Here is an 18264-nt window from a genome sequence, read left to right as displayed (position 1 = left end):
TAAAAAGGAAAACTGGTTGTAAAACAGGCTTTTAGGAAAGTAATAAATGAATAAAATGATTCAACAGCAGTAAAAATCCAAATGAAAGCAGACAACATGACTTTGTGTTCGGTTCAGCACACATTTAGGGAATAAAGTACTGTCAAGATTCTAGAAACAGGGTTAGTCGCAAAGATGAGTAAAATGTGCTCCACTCCCATACAAAGCTTACAGCCTAGTTGAGGGGAAAGAGACATAAACAGGTAATGACATTGTGTGGAAAGCACAGTGAGAAATACATTGTTTTCTGGAAGCACAGAACATGGTGAGGAGGCATTTCCTGGAGAGGTGATGCCTGCTTAAGGACTGAGGAGGAGTTGAAGGGAAGAGGCTTCCAAACAAAGCAAGCAGCTTGATTGGGAGGTGTGAGAAAGGGGTGCTGTGAAAGTGCCATGGCAGAAAGAAGGCTGGAAGGGATCCAGAGGCAGATCACAGAGATTCCCGTAGACAGGAAGCTTGGGCTTTATCCACGTGGTAAGGAGGCAACAGAGAGCCACTGGAAGGTTCTTAGCAGGGGTTGACGTTTGATAGAATTCTGAAAGCTGTGAAGATTTGAGGGTGACCAGATGTCCATCACTGACACCATTTAGAAGTGTGTGACGGGCCTTCAGATGAGAGTTAGTAAGCACCTGCGTCATAGCCCTGTGCTGGTGGGGAGAGGTGTTCACGCAGCAGAGTCCAGTCAGCAGAACCTGTAGACGGACTTCACATGGATAAAGGGAAGGTAGTGGTCAAGAGTGAATCCCGACTTCTGCTTAGGAAATGGATGCTTCCACCAGATGAACCAGAGAACACAACAGAAGGACTAGGTTTAGGGCAGAAAGAGGATTCAGATTTAGGTTTGTAGCATGTGGGTATATTTAAGAAATCAATTCTACAAGTTTGAGTCAGCTCAGAAAGGAAAATTAAGCTGGAGGTACTCCTTTTGGACTCATATTGGACATTAAAAGGGATATGTGAAAATATAGGAAACTCAAGGAGTGAACAGTTAGTTGCTAAATTATAGAAATAAAATAAGTATAGTTACAATTCGAAGAAAATAAGAGTTAATGTGGCAAGCACAATAACAATCTGCATATAAGGAATGATACAGCGTGTGCTTGCATAACAAATGTGGGTTAGTATAAAACATGCCACATTTTTTCACTTCAAATGTTTTTTTGTAAAAATTTACATTTAATGATTTACTTTTAAAATTATATTTTCATTTTATCTTTAAAAAAATTTACTGTCTCAAAAATTTTTTTGATTATAGATGGCAAGATCTTTCAGGAGAAAGTACAGTCCATCATGTACCTGAGACATTCCAGCAGTGGAGGAAAGTCTGTTCCTAGCCCTGAATTTATGGTAATAAGCCCATCTGGTTTTACTGCTTCACCGTCTGAAGGTAAGCATAACAATAATGAAAGTGTAACCCTTCCTGATACAGTTCTGAATATTAGCAGATAAATAAATTGTGCATGTTTTCACAGTATGATATATGTGATATTCAGATCAGATAAATGGAAAGTTAAAACAAAATTGTAGAATATATTTAAGGAATGCATTTCATTACTTTTTGGGATCAGCAGCTCACACTCAGTATAATAAGAGATACTCCAGAGAATCAGGAAACAGAAGAGGTGCATGCTGTCTTGCTCTGGAATTCTCTGTCCCCTTTTACTACAGTCATTAAGTTTTTAATTTATTTTCCTATTTTCTTCAAAAGTTTTGCTTGGCTTACTCTCTCCTTTCTACCTAAGCATCATTCTAGACAATGACCATCCAGTACTCCAGCCTCTCGTTCTTGGACTATGGGGGCCTTTCCTTCTACTTTATCTGCCAGTATGCGTGGACTTCATCATCACAAGAATACTTCCCTGTTCTGAAACTCCAGTATCCCACTCTCTGATAACAACCTTCTATATTTCTGGTTACTTCATCACCATCCCATGTTCCTTTCTGCCTGTTTTCCCCCTCCAGCCTAGATCCCATTAACCAGTCATTTTCCTGACACTGCCTTCAGCTTCATTTTCCCCTTGGCATTTTGGCATTCTTGATCTTAAAAACCCCAACCTTGCCTCCATCTAACTATCCTCATACTGCCAAAAGCTGCTGGAGAGAATTCCTGTCTTTACAAGGGTCTCCAACTGTAGTTGCCCTTTTAATGCTGCCCTGTTGTTCCTCAGTATGTTCAAAATCAATTCCCTCTTCTATTTGCATAGCAAGTATATTCAGGTCTTTTAAGTGTACAGTACTCTTCTGTCTTCCTAACTTAACAGACTACCTCATCTCTACTTCTTGTAGAGAAAGAAATAGGTACGTGTCTCCTAATTGCGAACTGGCTGTGTATCTTTTCCTTTCCTGACAATTGTTCTCTTCCAGAGAACATGGATGTGTTTTAATTAGTTTTATTTGGAATTTCATAGGAAATGGCTATTCTTTTTTTTTTTTAAGATTTTATTTATTTGTCAGAGAGAGATTGAGCCCAAGCAGCGGAACAGCAGGCAGAGCAGGCAGAGGGAGAAGCAGGCTCCCCACTGAGCAGGGAGCCTGATGCAGGGCTCGATCCCAGGACCCCAGGATCATGACCTAAGCCAAAGGTAGCTGCTTAACTGACTGAGCCACCGAGGTGTCCCAGAAATTTCTATTCTTAAAATCATTGTGCATCACTTTAAAACATTTTCAAATACAATCACTGCCCCAAGGTCTTTTGAACAGAATCTTTTGGCAACCTTAGCCCTCCAGCCAAAATGCAGAAATAACTAGGAAGAACTTCTGACCTATGGAGCTATTATTGCCAAAAAGCCTGTGCTCTAAAACAGTTCATCCAGTGCCTGTTTACTTTGTATCAGTGTCCTCAAGTTTTCGCAGGCAAAAGAGATCACCTGGGGAGCTTGTTAAAACACAGACCGTTGGGCCTCTCCCTCATACGTTCTTATTCAGGAGGTCCAGGGTGGAGCCTGAGAAGGTGCATGTGCTGCAGTCGCACAGGTAGTGTTTGCGGGTCCTCCACACTGCTGGCTCACAAACCACTCTGTGAACAGCAGTCGCTTTATCCCCTGCACTTAGAGTGACAGTGATTTCTCTGGTCTCTCCTTAGGTAGAGAATTAAAAGCAAACTGGATAGCTATAATGGAAGTCAAAAAACTATTGCTTCTCACTAATAGCATCAAGAAGTGACTACAGAAAGGACAAGAAACAGAATAGTCTAGGGCCATTTAGTCTAGTAATTGTAACAAGTATGAGTATTACTACTGTTTATTGAGCACCTGTTATATGCCAGACACTAGGCTGGGAGCATCACAGATATGATCACACTTAATCCTTAAAGCAGCCTTGCAAAGTAGATATTCTGAACCATCCTTTTACATTTTTAGAAACTAACAATAATAATTAGTATAATTGTTATGTATTAATATATATTTGAGATATATATATATGTACATATATATATCTCCCATGCTTGTGCTCTCTCAAATAAATAAAATCCTTAAAATAAAAAAGAACCATCACTTGAATCCAGTTATATCTTGTTGCAAAGCCTGTGCTTTTCCACTATCTGAAACTGTATCCTAGTGATTGCCAGCCTGAAGTAAATTTTCACTTAATTTACTTAATTTGACTACAGTAGAGCCATTAAGCCTAATGACCTTGAATCATTCAGTCACCACTGTGTTTTGTTATGGAGACAGGAAAACACATACATTTTTGGAAGATTTTAATAAAAAGTAGTTAAAAGAAAAATTAGTTTGAGCACTTAAGAATTTGAAGCACTAGTTACTAGGAACATTGGCCTATAGAGATTCTTCTAACATCGCTGGATAAATGGGTCATTGCTACGGTTGTGACTGGTACTGCAAAAAGCAAGTGGTCCCACTTAATAGATTTTTAAAGAGTATTTTTCTGCCTGCTCTCACCAGGAGATAATTCATGCAATATTATTCCACAACGGATGACCGCCAACATGCCACGTTCTAGAAGCCTGCCAGCATTTCCTACCATTTCACCTCGAACACAACCACAAAAACTAAATGGAAGTTTGGGTCATAGTATCGACAAGTTACAAAATATTGCAGATAATTACGTTGCTTCGCAAGAAGAGAAACTGAATTCTCTGGTGAGTTCCGAGACCCTGAAAAAAGGCAGAGAGGATGCGTTTGTCAGTAGCTCTGAGTCTGCAAAAGCTGCATATGAAATGGAAGCTGCCCTTTCAGCCCACGCCTCTGTCAATGGTGTCCCAAAAGGAACACTAGGATTTCCGGGGGTCAAAGTCGATCATAAAGAATTGGCAGCAGAACCCAGATCAGATGATGACAGTCCTGGAGACGAGTCCTGCCCACGCCGACCCGATTACCTAAAGGGACTGGCCTCATTCCAGCGAAGCCACAGCACTATTGCAAGCCTAGGTCTAGCTTTTCCTTCCCAGAATGGATCCGCAGCCGTTGGACGCTGGCCAAGTCTCATTGATAGGAACTCCGATGAGTGGGAGAACTTCGCCTTTTCTCTGGGTTATGAGCCAAACTCCAGCCGGACTGCAAGGACTCCCAGGTACTCAGGGTTTTGCAGGCTCCTCTTTTTCTTACTATTCTTGAAAGAACCTCTACCCTCCAGAAATGTCTTCATTATGTCACTTTTCATGTGCAACAGACGTATTGATAACAAACAGAAAGGTATCTTTCTCTTTATTTGAATACTAGATAATATTGAATTCCATGTTTTACCAAAGGCCAGACCTTAAATAGTAGTTACTAAAGAAAAAAATGCCGTGTGGTCTATTTAATTCTTAGAGTTATTAGAGAAAAACTCTTTGGGGAAACTTAAGATTTATAGTAGCCAGTAGCAACCTCCTGCGAGAGCTTCTGTGGTGATGGGAATGTTTTACCTGTGCCATGGAGTACGGCAGACACTGGCCACATGTGCCTGTTGAGCCTGTGAAAGGTGGCTGGTGCCCACCACCCTACTGCATGTCATAGCTGTGGAATAGAATGGTGTTTCATAGGCTGTGTGCCTAAGCTGTATCACTGATAAAAGTGAAAAAAAGTCATGGCACATTTGTTAGTCACAGTTAAACATTTTATAATTTTAAGCATTTTATAATTTTAGGAACTTCGTTTCACATGTTAAAATTATTATTACTCCTCATAGTTCTTAAAGTCATCATTACGAACTTGTCTTCCTGATCCTCTGTTAGTAAGACTTCTGGGGTCTCTGTTTTAGTGTAACGGAAGACTGTTTGGTACCGATATGCTGTGGATTATACGAGCTATTAAGTGGGGTTCTTCTCCTCCTGCCCGACGTTATGCTTCAAGATGTGATGGACAAGCTCGTTCAGGCAGATGCGCTTCTAGTCCTCATTAACCACCCATCGCCCGCTATACAACAAGGAGTTATTAAAGTAAGCACAAACTCTAAATGTGTTGTTTTAATTCAGAAAGAATAAACATATGTATAGCTTAAAATTTGAATATATGTGTTAAAGTAGACCTAAGACTTCATTTTATTCTAAAGGAATAATGAGCCAATATGTGGTCGACTCTTGAACAACATGGGCTTGAACTGTGTGGGTCTACTTACAGGCAGGCTTTTTAATATAAATATAATAGAGTACTATAAATATGTTTTCTCTTCCTTATGGTCTTCTTAATAACACTTTCTTTTCTCAAGCTTACTTTATTGTGAGAATGCACTATAGGATATGTGGAACACACAAGTTACGTGTTCATCGATTGTTGATGTTCTCAGTAAGGCTCCCAGTCAACAAGAGGCTGTTAGTAGCTAAGTACAGGGGAAGTCAGAAGTTATGTGCAGATTTTCAGCTGTGAGGGGCTCATTCATGGGTCAACTGTAGTTTGTTACTTCTTGGTCATATTTTTATATGTATTATCATGTAATTTTAAGCTCTCCTTCTTTGTATCAATTCATACCCATATGCTTTTTAAGTCTACCCCCAACTATAAGGAATACATAGTTCTTTGGAAATCTTTCCTGCAGTGTAGTATCAAATTGTAAACATTCACGTCAGGTTTTGTTCACATGTCACCTTTTCAGGGACATGATCACCTTTCAGAATAGCTTCCCTTTGCTATGCGACTGATTTATTCTGGCACCCAGCCATGTCCTGTCATTATCTTTTTATTCTGTCTGTGTGCCTGTTCTTTAACTCTCCCACACTAAGGTATCAGCTGCATGAGGTGGGCACCTTTTGTCTAGTGTACACTAGGTACTAACCATAGTGTTGAATGAATAAATGTTTGATATGAATGGTTACCATTAGAAAACAACCCAATACTTAATAAACAATGAATTCTGGTACACTGAAAAGAAATTTAAAAAATAAAAAATAATTTTAAAAAAACCCCAATATTGAAATGGTCTTTTAGAGATTGTCCTTTTCTTTCGCTTTTCTGAAGTAGGCTGTTTTTTTTTAAACTCTTGCTGTTCAACCTAGTATTTATTGAGATTCTGTCCCTGTGCAAAGCACTGGGCTAGTTGCTATATGGGACATAATGTAGAGTGATTTCCACATTCCAAAAGTTTATAGTCTAGTGAGGGAGAAAGACATCTACCCAACTAAGTGAAATGTAAAGACTTCTTGTGACGGGTGCTTTAATGGCAGTATTAATAAAGAAGAGTGGGAGCATAGGAAAAGCAATTAATTCTGACAGAGGAACCAGGGAAAGAGTCATGCAAAAGGTGCATTTGGTATCATGCTGTAAACTTAGAAAGCTTTGTAAGTAGGTCAGTCAATGAATGCGGGTTCAGGCAAGAATCCTCTCAGCACTGTGAGGGAGTGGTTGCAGGGGAGGAGCGGTGGGAGTGTCCTGTTTACAGCCCGGCACAGTAGTCTGGGGGAGAAAGGATGAGTTCCTGATCTGGGAAATGGGAAGCCGAAGGACGCGTGGACTTGAGAGAGTTTCACTGGAATGAAGGCGAGAGAAGATAATTACATGTGGGCAATCAGGGCTGGAAAAGCCAAAAGTGAGATTAACTGTGAAACCTAGGAAGGTGGCACGACTGCGTGCTCTGAGATTGGAGCCATGAAGGATTGAGTTTGGAAGGAAAATAATTGATTGGGTTTTACACATGTTGCATTTCAGATGCCAGGGAAGGGTAGAAATTTAGGCCTGTGCTCAGGATAAATTCTGTCAAGTCCAGAAATAGAAGTCGAGGAGACACGCGCACGCATGTGCGCACGCACACACACATTTACAGAGAGGGGATGATACAGTGTTGACTCATTTCTTCTTCCTTCAGAATAAAGGACAAATATACTTACACTTGGGTGAGTTACCAGTGAGCCACCAGTCTACTTAGGTGCCCATGCTCAGCTATAAAAGGTAGTCTCCCCATAACCAAAGTATTAAGATCTCCAGGATGAAGTCATCATTAGCATTCCACCGTAGTCCAAAACACAGATTATTTTGTTTTGCTATGGAGATTGCATTTTTTTGAGCTTTCTATGTTCTGTACATATGAAATTAAATAGTAACTTGCAAGCATTTGCCTGATTTCTATACATCATAGAAAATTTTAATGCACTATATAAATTGTCTTAATTTTTTTCTTAGCTGTTAGAAGCATATTTTAATAGAGCATCTAAGGAACAAAAAGACAAATTCCTAAAGAACCGTGGCTTTTCCTTGCTCGCCAATCAGTTATATCTTCACCGGGGAACACAGGAATTGTTAGAATGCTTCGTTGAAATGTTCTTTGGTCGACGTATTGGCCTTGATGAAGAGTAAGTGGGTTCTTTCCTCCACCATAATTGGGGATCTTTTGTCTTAAAAAGAAAATTTATTAATCTGATTCTTAATAAAATTATTTGGCCATTTTTAGAAAAAACCCTCTAAAAGTCATTTTCCAAGTGAATCAATTTTTATTTTCCACATGATTTTGTTTCTAACTTCTTCTTTTGTATTTCATTCATTAGTGAGAAACTAGGCACAAACTTCATCAAAGGGAGGAAGGTGATCAGTTAAGATTTAGCACACAGAGTTAACATGAGAAGGGTAGCTGAAGAGAAGGTGGCTCCTGTTTGCCCGGCAGCAGATCACATGAGCGATCCCCAGAGAAGCTCCCCCACTTCCCTCAGCCTCTAGGTTTTCTGGGAGAAGAGTACATCTCCTCACCTGAAATTCCTGGTTTGGCCCAAAAGTGAAACTATTACCACTCTCTGTGTTAGCATAGTGAGATATGTGTGTATCATCATCATTATTCTTTTTTTAAGATTTTATTTATTTATATGAGAAAACAAGAGAGCGAGCATGAGCAGAGAGGAGAGGAAGAAACAGGCACCCCCCTGAGCAGGGAGCCTGCCACGGGACTCAGTTCCAGGACCCTGGGATCATGACCTGACCCAAAGGCAGATACTGAACCAGCTGAGCACCCCAGGCGCCCCTCTCATCATCATCATTATTAAGCATCTTCTACTTTTTTTTTTTTTAAAGATTTTATTTATTTATTTGACAGGCAGAGAGCACAAGTAGGCAGAGAGGCAGGCAGAGAGAGACAAGGAAGCAGGGATCATGACTTGAGCCGAAGGCAGAGGCCTTAACCCACTGAGCCACTCAGGCGCCCCAAGCATCTTCTACTTTTTAAGCAGACCAATTCAGACTTTGAGGAATTGACTTATTAGTCGCAGTAGTGACAATAGCACTTCTGTTTGCATGTAGCTGTTAGCCCTTTCAAAGCAATTCTGCACGCTCTCCTTTGATTCTAACAACAGCCTTGAGAAGAAAGTAGGGCAGGTGTCTCCGCACGTATTTGACAGATAAGGAAAATAAGTACAAAACGCTTAAATAATTTCTTTCTCTCACAGAGACAAAGAGTATTGGGACAAGAACTCAAGATTCATTCTTTTCATTAGACCTCTTTTTACTAGGTCACTGTCTCTCAGATACATTATTGTTATATGTTATGTAATAGTAACAGCATATAATCATATAAATTATATATGTTGTGTATTATATGTTAATGATTATACTATTAATTATAATTTATGAATTATTTTATTAATAATAACTTAATAATATCTTCCTGTGCACCTCTTACATAGATCTCTGAAGCAGGAGTCCTTTGGACACCTGAGGAGCCTGTGGGCGAATTAAAGCAAGTCAATTAAAACCATGAAATCGTATACATGTTTCATTTGGATGTTTGCATATTTACCTTGAGGCAGACTTCTAACAATATTTTTATTTTATTGGGGGTGGGTCTATGATCTTAAAGGTTGAGATTCCTCGCTCCCCAGATGAATTTTTTGTAACTTCAAAATCTAGTTAGCAAAACTAGATTCATATTGCCATCATCTTTCCTTATTTGATGGTTAGTTGTTTCTAACGTGCTCTTAACTGTGTATTTTTCATTACAGGTTTGACCTGGAGGATGTGAAAAACATGGACATTTTTCAGAAGTGGTCTGTCATTCCTATTCTGGGACTAATAGAGACATCTTTATATGACAATATGCTTTTGCATAGTGCTCTCTTTCTACTTCTCCAGATATTAAATTCTTGTTCCAAGGTAGCGGATATGTTGCTGGATAATGGTCTACTGTATGTGTTATGTAATACAGTAGCAGCCCTGAATGGATTAGAAAAAAAGTAAGTTTTAAATCATTATTTAAAGTGGCACCATCTGATAAATACTTTAGAAAGATAAAACTTTAGTAATAGGTTACATTAGAGCATCTGACTTTCCAAAACACTTTCAAAGAATATCTTTCCTACCAACTGATTGGATTAAAATAATTAAGTTGAATTGAATTTGGAGGGGGAAACATATTCCATCATTTTCAACAAGCTTACTTAAGAAGATGTTTATATGACCTACTTTTAAGTATTTAGAACCCGAAGACAAGTTGAATAAATTCAACTGTCCTCATATACATTTACCAAGCTTCCATTGTGACCTTATAAAAATTATTATCTCCACTAGGAATAGGAAACTGAGGACTGGAGAAAGAGAGTGACTTGTTGAAGATCACCCAGCTAGTAGATAGCACAGGGCTTGAAACTGAACCCGTCTCACTTTAAACACACCTATGCTTTCAACTTACAATACTCTCCTGCTTTCTACTACTGTAAATGAATTTCCTGGTTCCAGAAGTATATTGGCAAATGGCTCCCTACCAAATTCATTAGCAGCTTTACAAAATGTGTGAGATTATATTCTTACTTGTATTTTGTGCCTTTGGTGTCTGCATTTATGATGTACAGCATAACATTTTTATTAGCATGATGTTAAAATATAAATCTCGAGTAGCACCATCTTACTGCACATTAAAGCATTAAATTTTAATCTGTATTTTTAAGAGCAGGCAGAACACATAGTTTTGACAATTCTTTTGGCCAGGGAGGGTCTGTGAGCAAGAGACACTCCTTGCACTGAGTTCAGTTCAGTTGTTACTGGGTACCTATTAAATTCAGGATCTGTGTACTAAGCATGTAAGAAAGACAAACTCCAAGTATTTTATTTCCTCAAGACAGTCTTGGTTATAATAGAATATATCTAATTGGGAAGAGTTGCCTACAGACTTCTTCTAAAGTAGTTTGTTGTTGGTTTTTGTTTTGTTTTGTTTTTAATAAATTGTACTTACTGAATATGCGTATATGCTAATTGGCCCCAACCAGTTACCATTTCTAACTCTTGCTTGATTTGGAAAAAAAAAATAAATGGAGGGAAGTATTCAGGCTTAATATCATACACTGAGGTAGATTATCAAGGTTCAAAATTGGGGGGATAGAAGTAACTAATTAATATTTAATAAGTATTTATAAGTGATTAATATGTGTTCAAGTCTATTATCTCTTTTAGTCCTTAAAATAACTGTAATTTGGTATGAGATTCAGAAAGGCTAGATAATGTATTCAAATTCACCTTCTCTGAGGAACCTTCTAGAACCTTCCTGTCCATAGCCACTAAATCTTCACCTTCTGTGCGGTCTAGGAACCTATATGTTCCCATGGAATCTTGTGTTAATCTCTGTTTTTACCCTTACCAGAATTTACTGTTCATAGTTATCTCTTTACTCGTCTGGTCCTCTGCGAAACAGTCAACTTTTTGACAGGAGTCAAAGCATGTTTTTTTATTTCTGTTTCTAGCATGTAGTTCAAATGACCTGCCATAAAGTAGCCTGAGTAAATGGTGAATGCTGTAAAAACAGGAATTTAAAGGAGTTCTTTGACTTACATTGTTTGTTCCTTTTCTTTAGCGTTCCTTTGAATGAGTACAGATTGCTTGCCTGTGATATACAGCAACTCCTCATAGCAGTTACAATTCATGCGTGCAGTTCCTCAGGCTCGCAATATTTTCGAGTTATCGAAGACCTCATTGTACTGCTTGGGTATCTTCAAAATAGCAAAAACAAGAGGACACAAAGTAAGATTTAGTTTTTATGGATTTGGGAGGAAAATATATAGTAGCCAAAAATGTTATTTGAACCTAATCTCTTTCTTGTGGAAACTGTTGTACTGAAGGTTCATCTTTAATTTTGTGATAATACCTATCAGCTTTAAAAGGTCTTTTTAAGTGGCAAATGTAAAGAAGCGATGCCTTGGTATAATTAGTAGCTGGCAACACATCATTAAGAGAAGCCTCTGATTTTTCTTACCAAGTAGAATTAAAAGGCTTATGTTGAATAAAAATGCCCATTAGTTTTCTTTAATGGCAAATACTATATACGTGAAACAGGAAAGTGTGAGAATTTATGGTGAATTTTGCCTGATATGTTAAAAAGCCTATTCTTTAAAATAATGATATAAAATGAAATAATTTTGTGAGCTGATGCTCAAAATTGTGAAAAAATTCACAAAAAATTGAATTTTTTATAATGACCATTTAGAAATTTGCTTTAAAATTTCTTTTAAAGGCCATTTAAAAATGTTTAGTACTATCAAGAGCCCATGTTGATCAAAATTTTAAAATTTACCTCTAATAAAATATCTATTGACAGTTTAGATGTCACATGAAAATATAAAACAATTCAGTTTTAAAAATTAATATCCACATGGCTTGAAAACATTCTAGTATCTTCTGTTTTTAGATATGGCTGTTGCACTACAGTTTAGAGTTCTCCAAGCTGCTATGGAATTTATAAGGACCACTGCAAGTCACGATTCTGAAAACCTCGCAGACACGTTCCCATCACCCTCTGCTGCCCATCAGGCAGTATTTCCCAAGCGGAAGAGCATTGCTGGTGAGTACTGAAATAATATTTTAATAATTATAAATCGAGGGTGGCTTGACTTTCCTATATTCTGATGCCACTCACACTTTTATTAAAATAGTTTTTAGTTTCAAAAGTTAAACTATAGGGGCACCTGGGTCACCCAGGCAGTTAAGCATCCAACTCCTGATTTGGGCTCAGGTCATGATCTCAGGTCGTGAGATTGACCCTCTGTAGGGCTCCACGCTCAACAGAGAGTCTGCTTGAGGTTCTCTCCTTTACTCTGCCATCTCCTTCCACTGTTCTCATTCTCTCTCTTTTTCTTTCTCTAAAATAAATAAATAAATCTTTAAAAAAAAAAAATTGAACTACAAAATTTGAGAAAAGTTTCCTCCCTGAAAAAGACATCCTACTGATTCCTTTCTGTGCTCTTCTCACCAGTTATCTCTCGAGCAACAACCGCGTGCCAAGCACAGTGTAAATGTCGAAGTTGCAGTGATGAAGAAAAGAGATGTAGGGTCTGCCCTCACAGAGCTGAGGAATAAAAAAGAGTAGAGGAATGCAGAGGGGCACAGTAGAGACTATAACAGGGCAACCTGGTTTCCATCAGGAGTCCCAGAGGTCTCTGAGGAAGTGAGATTTCAGTGCAGATTCAGAGGGTGAGACGGGATCTAGCAAGGTGGGGTCAGAGAAACAGTGCTACAGGCAGAATGGACGGCTTATGAAGTCATTCAGCTGCAGTGGGACACTCTGGAGAGAACGAGGAGCCCCAAGCACATAAGGCCGTCCAAGGCGGCAGGGGCCAGTGCACAGATAACCACGTAGGCACTGTGAAGGAGTTGAGATTTTTGTCCTACTGGGAAGTCAAGACATAAGCAGATTTTCATTTTCTAAGGACCACTCTGGTGTGTGTGTTGAGAGTGGGTAGAGGAGAGCAGGAAAAATAGCGGGGGTCCAAGTAGGAGGCTGTCGAGCAGTGAAGGCGGGAGAGGATGGTGTCTCGCGTGTGGCTAGAATGCATGAGCATGCCACCTCGGGGCTTGCTGTGAACAGATCACCAAGTCAGTGTCAGTACGGTTACACTTCCTTATTCCTCCCAAAGAATCTCTGTGACCTTTATGCACACAATCTAGAAAGTTAGCATAAACACCTCCCCACACACACATAGGATGTACACGTGCACCTGCGCAAAAACATGTGCAGCATGTATGTATGTGCAGTGGATATGTCTGTGTACACACGAGCACACATGTATCTCCAAACAGAGTAGTTGGTAATTTGTTTAAAGTTTATCTCCCTTACTGTCATAAAGGCTTTTAAATCAAATCTATCTTCTACTTGTGTTAACTTTATTTTGTTCAGTGCTATGCCAGATTTTAAAACCATGTAAGAAACTCATTTGTAGAGAAAAGTTATTAAATACACATTTTTTGTAGCAGTATGTTTCAATTATGCTAAATATAAGCCACATAAATAAAACTCCCAAGATACCCACATAACTTTATTGCCCCTCTACAACCTTCAATATAATATCCGAACACAGTCTTTCCTCTTGACCGGATGTCCCAGTAACTCTCTGGTCTCAGGTAGAATTCTGCCTTTTATCAAGCCTAGCAGTCATGCTTAGCTAACCACATACTAGAAGACAACTTTCACACCACTTTTCTGTTGCAGGATTCCTTATATAGTCAGGGACTGCTTTGACGGAATTCACCCTCTCTTGATATAGGAAAATATGCCTTTGCCAGTGTTATAGACCATAGGAGCTGTTTCTTTCTTGCTGACATTTCTCGTTCTCATGTCCATTTCTCCTGCGCTTTTATACCTAGATCCCTGGTTTAGTCTTTCAATCAGTTCGTGCCTGGAATGACACAGTGGCGCTCTTGCTGTCCTCTGTTTGATCTATGATTTCCCTAATAGTCTGTCATCTCTCTCTTTCGATACCAGCATTTTTATCACGTGGAGCCTCAGAGTCCTGCATAGCTCCAAGTTCGTTAATTGTTTATTTTTGTTTGTTTGAATCCTTTAAAAGTGGATGACAGACCTTTAGTCCTTTCTTTAAACCATTCTCCCTTTTCTTTTTTCTGCCTCCTCTGGCCTCTTCCCCTGGGTTTATATTTTTCACTGTATCTAAGTAAATGCCATTGCTGTAAGCCACATGTGACTTACAGAGTCCTACAAAATTTGAGCTTGAGAAAAGACCTTCATAGTCTACCAGACCACCAGACCAGCTCCCACGTTTTACAAAAACACAGAGGCCCGGAATTAGAGACTACTGGGAAAGGAGCACCTACACTCCTCCCTTGTCCCCCACACTCCTCCCTCTGTGTCCTACACCACGTCTGCTCATTCCAGCTCTGTCATGTCTTTAGGACACGGCTGTCACAGGCCTCTCCCACCAGTTCTTCCTGGTTTAAATATGGCCCTTATTTAAATTCTGTCTCTTTGAATCCAGTTTACAAAATACTTTATATATTGCTTTGTAATTCTTTCCACATTATTTTACACAAGTTTTTGGGAAAGACAGTGTTTTGTTTCTTCGTTCTTAGTCAAAGTATATCGGCTGTGTACACTGTAGATACAAAAGATGCAAAATACTGGAGCGCGTCTGCTTCTGAGCAGTGTGCTCATAAAAGCTCATTAAGGTCTGTTTGCTCATAATGCTAAAGTTACTAAGAAGGATTTATATTTCCATCATTCCCATTATTTAGATATAATGACATGTTCCTTCCAAAATTTAAAACAAGCTGTTCTTACTAGTGATAAATGTTTAGGGAAGATGGTTTCTTCCTAAATAGATCATTCAACATTTATTGAAAACTGCTGAGACAGTGACACGTCCAACTCCACTGCTTCCCCACCCCTACACCTCCAGCAGGGCTTGTGGGGACGCCCAGCTGCCGCAGCTTCTGTTCCCACTGCACACCACGTGCTCTGCTCGTCAACACGTCTCAGACGCGACTGCCAGAGCACCCACGGCTTGGGCCCAGTTTCTTCAGCAGCACTGCTGTCATATCCAGATTTTAAGTTCTCGCACTCTTGGAGGAGTTAGGCACTACTTTCTTGCCAGGTTCATCTCTTGACAGCCTGACTCTGGTGTGCCGTTATCCTGTTCCATAGCCTCCGTGGTTCCTACGACCCCAGTTAACGAAACTGCTTGGATTCCTTGGCCTCTGCATCTTCTTTTGGTATAGCTAAGAGAGAGATGTTACTTTGCCTAAATGATATGACACCCTGCCCTCTGTTTGTAAACTGATTCTATTTCTTATCAATATATTTATAGACATTTTCCCATACAATAAAAATAGTCTTTATGTTTAATAACTGCATACTAATCTATTATATTGACTTGCCATGATCCTGTTTCCTAATCTTTAACAATAAACAAAGGTTTTTTTTTTTTTACTTGTTTCTTTTTGCTGTTATAAACAGGATAGCAATGTACCATCTTTTGTAGGTTTTTTTTTTTCACTTGTCTGCTTATCTCTATTAAACATCCCTTTAATGCATGAAGATACATGTAAGCTTTAGGGTATTATTTAAATGATACACAAACATACAAATCTCATAAATAAAAATAAATATATATGTTGTGTTACTAATATGATTCACATAAAATGAATTTCCTTTGCATTTCAACCATCAGTAATAATACCAACTATTAACAACTTTTGATGCTTTGTAATAGAGAAGCATTGTGTTTTACATCCATTATTTATTTAATTTTTCAAAAGATTTTACTAGAGAGAGAAGGGGAGAGTGCATGAGTCGGGGGAGGGGCAAAGGGAAAGTGAATCTCAAGCAGACTCCCCACTAGCGCAGAGCCTGATGCAGGGCTTGATCTCACGAGGCTGAGATCATGACCCAGGAGTTGGATGCTCAACTGACTGACTGCCCAGGTGCCCCATCCATTATTTTGTTTATTATTTAATCCATAGAACAACCCTCTTTATCCATTAATTCAACCATCAAATGTCTATTGAGCATCAGCCACATACCGGGTATTGTTTTATCTGCTTTCATGGAGCTTATATTTTGCTGGAGAAATTGGTCAATAACCCTGTAAACAAATACGTTTAATGTCATGTCAGACAGTGACAAATATCTGTGAGGCGATCTCTAGCTTACTTTCTAATCTACATATTAACATACGAGGGGATGGAGGCTTAGAAAATATACTTGAGGCCACCCCAGCTGGTGTAGCTTCACACACGCATGCTGAAATACCACACACCCCTCCATTTTTTTAAGTACACAGTAGTGAAGAAGACTTAACATTTCCTTATTCGGTATAGTGCTCTTCCTCTGAATTAGGATTATCTGCTGCTTATACCGCGTGAAAGCTGCCAGAGATGTAGACACTAGGAAGAATCTGCTTAAATTAAGTAAGAACATAGTCTGACAATATCATTCTTGAATATACCCTGGATATGAATTTTTTTTATTTACTTCGTTTTTGTCTTAAAGGCAACTCCATCTTACCAGAATGTATTAACAGATAAGAAATACTGGTTGCCTAAAATACTCTACAATCTAAAATGCTATTAAAATATTTAAATATCTTACAGAATGAGTCATTTAAACGTACCATAATCTAGTCATGTAAGTAATGTGTATAGAGGCTATCTATGGAAATTGATGTTTGTTTTCATAATTTAAAACAAAGGTTCAATTCCAATGAAGGGTTCCATTATTCCTCACCTACCAAGACGTCATTTTGGTTCCTATGGTCAACTTCCAATGCCCTTCTCCTTCAGCCCATTAAGTCAAGACTCGTTCTCCCTGCATCCCGGATCCACCAGCTGTGTGGAACCCCGCGGAGCAGGTGCGGTGATGGTGCAGGGATGCCACTCCTGACTGTTCAATCTAAGGAGACACTTCTCGGGAAACCCTTTTAGAGGACTGAATTCTAAAGAAGCACCAAATCATTTCAATAGCAAATCACTGGAATTCTACTCACTTTTCTGATCTCTTCACTCTCACTGGACTGATTTCTACTAATCTCGCTTATATATACTTCTCAAAACTACTTTATAAAATTTAACAATGGTAATTATCCAGAAGTAGTCATATTCTTACTGAAACGTGGTGTGCTTAAAAACCCGTTGATTATTTTGGCATACAAGGAAGTGAAACAGTATTTGAAAACATTGTGTCTCAACATTCTGAACTACTTACATACACCGTTCTAATTCTGAGTTTTTCTGAAGACTCCAGTTTTGCTGAGTGATGGCTGTCCTCCAAAGCCATGTCATTAGCTTCAACATCCTTATTTGGACTTTGAAATCACAGATACTGTTGCACTTCATCAAAGAGGGAGAAACCACATTTTCTCTGAATCATGCTCTTCCCTTTGTGTAAATTACCTTGGTATTAATTAAGATTTGTTTCATGGTCGAATAATCAAAAAGCTTGCAAGAAAAAATAATTTCCTTGATCCCTGTTAACTCTGGCATTTGATGTTTTTAATTCATATACTTGAAGGTCCTCGAAAATTTCCCATTGCTCAGACCGACTCTCTGCTAATGAAAATGCGCTCGGTGGCCAGTGACGAGCTGCACGTGATGATGCAGCGGAGACTGAGCCAGGAGAACCCGGTCCAGGCGAGCGAGACGGAGCTGGCGCAGAGGCTGCAGAGGCTCACCATTTTAGCCGTTAACAGGATTATTTATCAAGGTGGGAACCAGAGGATGCATCTGTGCTTGTCAGATATGGAACGAGAAGGAAAACAATTTAAGAGGAAGCTGATTAGTTTTCAAAATTTTAAGCAACATTAATTGCTCATTCCTAACATCCACACGATTTAAATAATTTCTTATTTGGAACCAAGAGTCTTGAATAAATATCCAATTTTTAATATGTTATATGCTGGCCTAGAGTGACCGTTGAGTTTAAAACAGTACAGCACCCCCAGTACATTTTTTTAACCTTTTTTTTGAGATCAGTGTAGATTCACATGTAATTGTTAAGAAATACTGCAGAGAGATCCCATGTATCTTTCACCCCGTTTCCCCCAATGGGTTGTGCAAAATTAGAGTCCGGGCTCATGACCAGAGTACAGACATTGATGTAGTCAAC

General features: G+C 39.0%; 1 protein-coding gene across 4 annotated transcripts in view; it reads left to right on the top strand.

Annotated features, from left to right (window-relative positions):
- LYST (lysosomal trafficking regulator) overlaps positions 1–18264 on the top strand; it is a 178005-nt gene that overhangs the window by 88754 nt on the left and 70987 nt on the right. For 3 of the 4 annotated variants that reach the window (XM_046026228.1, XM_046026227.1, XM_046026229.1), the window contains 9 exons: positions 1295–1426; positions 3942–4569; positions 5239–5416; positions 7590–7759; positions 9392–9622; positions 11233–11399; positions 12064–12216; positions 16853–17011; positions 17671–17862. In XM_046026228.1, the coding sequence (XP_045882184.1) occupies positions 1295–1426; positions 3942–4569; positions 5239–5416; positions 7590–7759; positions 9392–9622; positions 11233–11399; positions 12064–12216; positions 16853–17011; positions 17671–17862 (2010 nt within the window). The remainder of the gene's footprint in view (positions 1–1294; positions 1427–3941; positions 4570–5238; positions 5417–7589; positions 7760–9391; positions 9623–11232; positions 11400–12063; positions 12217–16852; positions 17012–17670; positions 17863–18264) is intronic. The other variant, XM_046026230.1, reaches the window with a different exon arrangement.

The sequence above is a fragment of the Meles meles genome, chromosome 13 (assembly GCF_922984935.1).
Source record: "Meles meles chromosome 13, mMelMel3.1 paternal haplotype, whole genome shotgun sequence".
Classification (NCBI taxonomy): domain Eukaryota; kingdom Metazoa; phylum Chordata; class Mammalia; order Carnivora; family Mustelidae; genus Meles; species Meles meles.
This window is presented reverse-complemented; position numbering and strand designations above follow the sequence as displayed.